At 50.6% G+C, this 6,691-nt stretch overlaps 2 protein-coding genes across 2 annotated transcripts; one reads left to right on the top strand and one right to left on the bottom strand.

The window, feature by feature from the left end:
* The first annotated feature begins 220 nt into the window (after window positions 1–220).
* On the top strand, window positions 221–2,205 carry LOC125329083 (homeobox protein vent1-like). Its single transcript, XM_048310425.1, has 3 exons — window positions 221–796; window positions 941–1,179; window positions 1,695–2,205. Exons 1-3 carry the CDS (start codon window positions 559–561, stop codon window positions 2,052–2,054), a joined length of 837 nt encoding a protein of 278 aa, XP_048166382.1. The 5' UTR covers window positions 221–558; the 3' UTR covers window positions 2,055–2,205.
* A 1,875-nt stretch (window positions 2,206–4,080) lies between these two features.
* LOC125329403 (homeobox protein vex1-like) lies at window positions 4,081–5,979 on the bottom strand. The gene is made up of 2 exons (XM_048311327.1): window positions 5,524–5,979; window positions 4,081–4,873 (listed from the first exon to the last, which is right to left on the bottom strand). The coding sequence occupies exons 1-2, from the start codon at window positions 5,977–5,979 to the stop codon at window positions 4,511–4,513; spliced, it is 819 nt and encodes a 272-aa protein (XP_048167284.1). The 3' UTR covers window positions 4,081–4,510.
* Between the last annotated feature and the right edge of the window lie 712 nt (window positions 5,980–6,691).

Raw genomic sequence — 6,691 nt, forward strand, 5'->3', positions numbered from 1 at the left:
GAAGGCCCGGGGCCCTGTTCACCCCCAGCCTGGCTCTGGCCCCGGGAGTGAGGGCTTAGCCTCGTGGATAGGGACTTCTTGATATTGGCCCCCCACGGCTTTTCCCAGGGAGGGAAAAGGACGGCGGGGCTGGAAGGCTCTACCACAGGTTCCTTACCCCTCATCCCTGTCCCGGCCTCGTGGGTGCGGGTCTCGGGGCTGGTTTCCGGCACCTGTGCAATGTGCGACTGAACAGGGAGTGGTAAACCCGCGCTGCCACCGGCACCCACGGTGTCTTTAGACGCCTGTTTGCGGGGCTGGGGCTGCCCGTGCCCTGCCCTCCAGGGGAGAGAGGCAGCTTTGCACTTCAAGGGGGTCTCCCCGGCCCCGCAGACACGCTGGAGCCAAGGGCTGTAGACATTTGCCAGACGTGTGAACTTTCCTGCTCGCTGGTAGCTGTTATCTCTGCTCGATTCCCACTTTGATGTGTGTTCGCACTTACAAACGACCCCCCACCCCCGGACGGAGCGCTCATATAAGAGCTGGCCGAGGCCATGGGTCCCCCGTGCCCTCACCGCCATGAACCAGGCCCAGATCCCTTCGGCAGAGACCAAGCCCCACGGGGTCAGGCCCCACATCTGCTGTGCGCCCCCTCCCCGTGCCCCCACCTCGCTGGGCAGTCCCACCCGCCTGGTCACAGCCAAACCCCGACGGGGCAGCCCCCAGCAGGGCCAGCCCGCGCACAGCGAGCCCTGCGCGGCGGAGAGGAGCCGAGACGATCCCCGGGACATCACTGACCCCTGCCCGTCTGAGCCAGGTGGGTGAGGAGGGAACAGGCAGGGAGAAGAGGGGAGCGGGCGAGCGGGCTGGGGTGACACACCTGGCAGGGCCGAGGGGCGGCGGAGGCACTGTTCCAGCCGGGGCAGAGGCCTCACCGCTGCCCCCATCTCCTCCCGTGCAGCCCCCGACGGCGGCTGGCTCAGCGCCGACGAGTCCTCGGGCTACGAGAGCGAGAGCGCTGGCGGGGAGCGCGCCGGGGCCGCGGCGGCGGGCGGGACCCGCGGGCGGCAGCGGCGGGCGCGCACCGCCTTCACCTCGGAGCAGGTCTGCCGCCTGGAGAAGACCTTCCAGCGCCAGAAGTACCTGGGGGCCACGGAGCGGAGGAAGCTGGCGGCTGCCTTGCAGCTCTCGGAGATTCAGGTTAGTCCCGCAGAAGGCGGATCCTTCCCGGCCCCGGCGGGCAGGAGCAGCCGGGGTCTGCGGTTTTGCATCGAGCTTTCCTGCGATGAGGAGACATAGCACTCTTGAGTTAACAGGGGCTGTGGGATCCCTCGGGGATTAACGAGTTAGCACTCCGGGAAGTTTGCGACACTTTCTACGGGAAGTTATTGAGGGTTTTTTATTTCTTAGTGAGGTAAACCGTCCTGGATATACGGCGATCTGCATAGACCATGCAGAGCTCATATCTGGTTTTAAAGACTCTTAAGTGATTAATGGCTAATCCCTGAACGCAGCCACCCTCTCCTGGACATCCCGCAGGTCCTATGCCCTCTGTTAAGTAGGCCAAAAGCATCAGTCCAGCTGTGTCAATTCCATCTGAAGCAGAATGGCAAAAGCAGCTGAGATACGGTTGTTCATAGTTTGCACATTGTCTTTAGGCAAAGTCTCTGATTCATGTCCTGCATCCCCCCCCCCTTCTTCTTTTTGTTGCTTAGATCAAGACCTGGTTTCAGAACAGGAGGATGAAACTGAAGAGACAGATACAGGACCACCAGCACAGCCTCGTGTCCCCCGTTCCACTCTACAGCTACGCCCCGGGGACCTCACCAGCTCTGTTTCAGGATGGTCTCCACTACTCGTTTGCTGCCCAGCACCAGAGACTCCTGCCTTTTACCCCAGTCCCTGCTGTGCAGTTTGGCTTCTCCTTTCCCAGATATGACGCATCGCAAAGCACCTACCCCTTTACGGCAAATGAACTGCCGTACTACCATCCACACCTTCTTCCTCATCCTTCTTTCCATCCAGTTATTCAGAACAAAATGGACAAGCAATGCCACCGTGTATATGCATTATAGTGAAAAACCAAAGGGGAAGAGTGTTTTCTACTGTAATGTATTTCATGCTCAGAATCTCTTGCCTGATTTGGAAGAGTGTCTTTATTATTTTAAGTTAAATGTGAAAATGAATAATTTTATATTTGATAATATTAAAATATTAATAAATCTAGTCTGAAATGTATTAGGTAGATGGTTTTCATTACACATCCCCAGTTTTTCATAAATGTGTATATATATAAATCTGAACAGAGTTATATGTGTCAAGTCTATAAAAGGCTGCACCTGTGCTATGTAAACTGCGATGGTCACTTGTCCTCCTGTAAAGGTAATGGGTTTAGATATTTTCATACACTTTGTTTCACTTTCCTATCCTCCCACAGAGACTGTCTTTCTGTTGTTGAGTATTTGGTAGCCTGGACAGAGGTAACCGCACCCAATTGCCCTGCATTGTGCTTTAAACTAAGTGCATCTTCCAGGGGGAAGGATAAGCTGTCAGTGAGTTTTGGTTCTGGATATAAATCAAATGGTACAAGTACATTCCCATCTTCCATGTGAAGGCAGCAGACGTAATAATCAAAATTTATTAAGTCAGCATGTCTTTAAACAGAAATTAAATGGATCAGGCCTTCATCATGGAATTGTAAAGTTTAACAATTTCTAAAACAAACACTAGGCAAAAAAATTTTGGGCGTAATTGTGTCTGGTTCAAAGCCGTATAATTTGAATGGGATTGTAACCTGAAAATTTGGCCTTTGTCTCACCACTAAACAGCAATTATAATTGCATACTTTGCAATTTTCACTTTTTTAGCAAATTGATCTATTCCCTTTAAACATGTAAAGGGTTCAAATTTTGCTTTAGTAATCCTGAAATTTGTTGGGTTTTTTCAGTTCTTCCTGCGATTGGTGTTCACTCCTCCTGAAAGTGCTTAGTTAACACTACTTATTTCTTAGTCTAGATTTTAATGAAGTTACGTTAATTTGCCTGAAAGGCCTTTTAAATACATTACTTGATTGTTGCATTGTAGTCCAAATTTCCACCCTCCACCCTCTTTAATTCAGGGAATCATGAAGAGTTTCGATTTAACAGCCTAGGGGCTTCTCACTCATGAAAAAATTACTTGGAAGTGGTAAAGGGAACTTTCTGTAGAGTGTGTTCAAAGTGACTGAGAAATGCACAGGTTGTCCCTTCAGCTGCCTGGCTGTGTCACCGATCAGCACTGCCCTGGTGGGACACTGAGATGGGGTGTGGTGGAGGAAATTCCTTCCAACTTCCCCTCCTCCCTATTGTCTACCAAACGGAATGGAGGGGGGGAGGCAGAAGAGGGGAAAAGGGAATGCATGGCACAGAGCTGTTGCAGGCCTTTTTTTTCCCCCTTGTGAGCAGAGGAAAGGGAGGATTTGGGTTTCTTTCTCGGTGGTGGTGGTTTTTTATTTTGTTGTGTGGAGATAATTTTTTTTCTCTTTACAATTAATTGCAAAGTAGTCTAACCACCACCTAGCAAGGAAGTTAGATTGCTCTGGATCGGGAAGGAGATGTAGCCACACCTGCTGCAGCTGCTTTATACTGATGTAAGGTCTCTTGTTTCCCATAGTCTAAAGTTTTGGCTTTTCCATTTTCCATAAAGCTTGCTTTGTGACTTTTAGGAACAGCCCTAAGTGTTCCTAAGAGCAAGCCTAAGCTAATTCTACAGTTTAAAAATCAGGGAGGCTATCAAGTTACAGTTCAGCTTTTGGAAGTAAAAAGTGATTTTTTTTTTTTTTTTCGAGTGTTCCAAGAGACCTGAATTGGTGAGCAATTCGTTTCCATAAGCGGATTTAAATTGCAAGTATGCTTGACATTGGCATCAACATACATGCTTGCCAGTTAATTCCTTAGCCTCATCTCTCTTCAAGTGCATAAATGCAACAAGCCCATCAAAAAACAGGTGAGACCACTTGAAGAATGGTGCAGAATATACACATAAATGAGAATAGTGGACAACTTATTCAGTTTTGTTCACAGCGTTTTTTACCTTTAGTAACATTTTAATTTAAATGCACTTGCTGCAGTTTACAAATATTTCCTTAAAACCCCACGGTCAAGTAGAATAGACAAAGTTTTTAACACCATTGTCTATTAAATGACATAGTTGTTATGTAAATTTCAGTGCAAACAGTACTCCACTTTTTCAGTGGAGATCCCCACATGATTATAGGTTATTGTCTGAAAACTTTTAGACAGGCAAAGTTTACATAGAAATTTCCATACAGCATGGTGAAATCTGTAGGAATAAAGAGAGGTTTCATGTCCTCCACTTCCACTCAGTACAACTTCTCTCATGTGGGTAAATTACTTTCTCTGCTAATCAAACTTTTTTTTTTATGTTAAAGAAAATAATTCAAAGAACCATCAATTCATTTAATATAACAAAATAAGTTAAATAGTTAGAGATATTTGGCACTTCTTTTTTAGATTACTGATAATCGTTGACATTAACAGGAAGGAAGATCTGGTTGGAACATCAGTCTTTTATGTTCAGTGGTTAGAGTCACTGCTGGAAGAACAGAAGAGCAACAAGATAATCCTGGCCCGGGAGGCAGTAGTAAAGCTGGGCTTGGCTGAAGCGACTGATCTGGAACAGAAGGCAACAAAAAGGCAGGGTTTGGCATAGCTGGGTGAAGGGAAACAGCAGAGGTAGCAGAGACATTGACATCCATCCCATGAGGCTGGCTGGATGTAGCTGTGTCTGGGTAACAATGATAGGGCAAAAATAAGCCTGAGAAAAGAGCTTCGATCCTGGCATCTTGAGTCTGGCGTTTGAACTTCATACGACGATTCTGAAACCAGGTTTTTATCTGAGGATAAGAAAAAAAGAGTCAAGAACCAAACCACTTATCCCTTTTCCATATAGTAATACACCCTGAAGGCAGACTTATTGTCAAAATAACAGGATGCATTAACAGTAAAGGTGTAGGGCTAATGACGTTAGAATAATTGTCTTGACATGAGGAATCAAACTGTGAAGATTCCATGATCCATGGCAAGCCAATACTCAGATTTGGACCAGGGCTGTAACACAAGACTGGTGCAGTGGGGCTATAAGGGCTGGGTAGGGGTAGTTCTGTTAAAAAATCCCGCAATGAACCTGTCAAATGGATACATAACCATAAGAAAGAACTATCCTGAAGATTGACGTTCTGGAGATTGTGGAAGTACTTTCACCTCCTGTGAAGTTTCAGCTTTTGAACTTGCACCCACTATTTTCCATTTGCACCTTGTCTCTGGAGGACTCGGAGCTGCGACGGGCACGGCAGTGCCGGGCGAGGCAGGGCTGTCAGTCTGCTCAAGCCCGTCTGCTCCAGCTGGGCGAGGCTGGCGGGCAGCCCGGGCCGTCGCACCTGCAGGAGCTGTCACTGTCACTGCCCCGTCCCCCGGTGCCCGTGAGGTGCCTCCCACCCCCGCGGGGCCCGTGTCCCGCTCGGGCGGAGGGCGAGCCCGCGCTCACCTGGCTCTGGGAGAGATTCAGCACGGCGGCTAAGCGCCGCTTCTCGCCGGCGCGGATGTAGCGCTGCTCTCGGAAGCTGCGCTCCAGCTCCCGCAGCTGCGCGGCCGAGAACTTGGTGCGGGATCGCCCGGGCACGGCGCCCACAGACTCCGCTTCGTGCCCGGGGCTGCGGCGCTCGGCGGCCTCCCGGTCCCGGGGCGAGTCTGCGGGAACAGACGGGGGCGTTTGAGGGGGGGACCCTTCGGGGCACCTTTTCCTCGGCGGGCCCCGGGTCCCGCGGGCGGTGACGCGGTGGCGGCCGTGCCCCGCCGGTGCCGCCCGCGGGGACCGAAAGTGCCGCGGCCGCCGCTGTGCGGGGGGACCCAGCGGGCGCGGCCGGGACTCACCGGGCATCTCCGGGGCTCCGCCGCGGCTGCTCTGGGCCAGCCACTCCACCGAGAAGGAGCCCTTCTCCATGTCCCCAGCCTTGCCGGCCCTCACTGGAGCCGCCCGGACAAACATTTAAAGCGCTTTCCCCGCCGTGGTTTAAAAAGGCCCAAAGCATCAAATGAGGCCGGGGACAAAGGACCTCATTTAGAGGGGCTTTAATCTCCCCTTTCAGGTGATTGTTACATCCGCTTAATCTCCGAGCGCAGTAGTTTGCAGAACTCAAGGCTGCCTGGCCTGGCGCCAAGTTCAGCGCGGAGTCGTCTCCTCACCACGTAGGTGCTGGGAATTGCATCACGGCCTGGGCTTCTCCACGCTGCCCGAGCTGCCCTCGGCCCCCGTGATTTTCAATCTTTATCTCCTACTACGAAGGACAAGGATTCAGAAGGGACTGATAACAAAGAAGGACAGGGAAAAGCCTCTTTTATGAGTCCTATTCCCAGATTTTGAGTCCCTGTTGCCTGTTTGATGCAAGGCTTGAAAGAATCCCTTTGCCTTTCTATCAGCAAAGGAAGTAGGGACGTGAGGTAGGAACAAGTAAGTAGTCCTCGTCAGATAGAAATCTTGAAGAAACACTGATACAGTGTCTTGCCAATATGCCTGTGAGGAACTCGGTGTTCTTTACTAGGTCTGGGTCGGTAGAGCTCGTTTGAGCTTGGAGTTACTTGGAAAGTGCGGGGTTAAATTTTTTTTGGTGCTGTCCATGAGGCAGAGTGCTGCAGTCAGGACTCTCATCTTCCTC

The sequence above is a fragment of the Corvus hawaiiensis genome, chromosome 8 (assembly GCF_020740725.1).
Source record: "Corvus hawaiiensis isolate bCorHaw1 chromosome 8, bCorHaw1.pri.cur, whole genome shotgun sequence".
Lineage (NCBI taxonomy): Eukaryota > Metazoa > Chordata > Aves > Passeriformes > Corvidae > Corvus > Corvus hawaiiensis.

What these genes read in the sequence shown, in the direction of transcription:
- LOC125329083 (XM_048310425.1), top strand. Translation starts at nt 559, where the DNA reads ATGAACCAGGCCCAGATCCCTTCGGCAGAGACCAAGCCCCACGGGGTC. An exon ending in CCCCTGCCCGTCTGAGCCAG is followed by an intron (nt 797 to 940) that starts GTGGGTGAGGAG and finishes CCTCCCGTGCAG; the next exon opens with CCCCCGACGGCGGCTGGCTC. An exon ending in TGCAGCTCTCGGAGATTCAG is followed by an intron (nt 1,180 to 1,694) that starts GTTAGTCCCGCA and finishes TTTGTTGCTTAG; the next exon opens with ATCAAGACCTGGTTTCAGAA.
- LOC125329403 (XM_048311327.1), bottom strand. Translation starts at nt 5,979, where the DNA reads ATGGAGAAGGGCTCCTTCTCGGTGGAGTGGCTGGCCCAGAGCAGCCGC. An exon ending in TGAATCTCTCCCAGAGCCAG is followed by an intron (nt 4,874 to 5,523) that starts GTGAGCGCGGGC and finishes TCTTATCCTCAG; the next exon opens with ATAAAAACCTGGTTTCAGAA.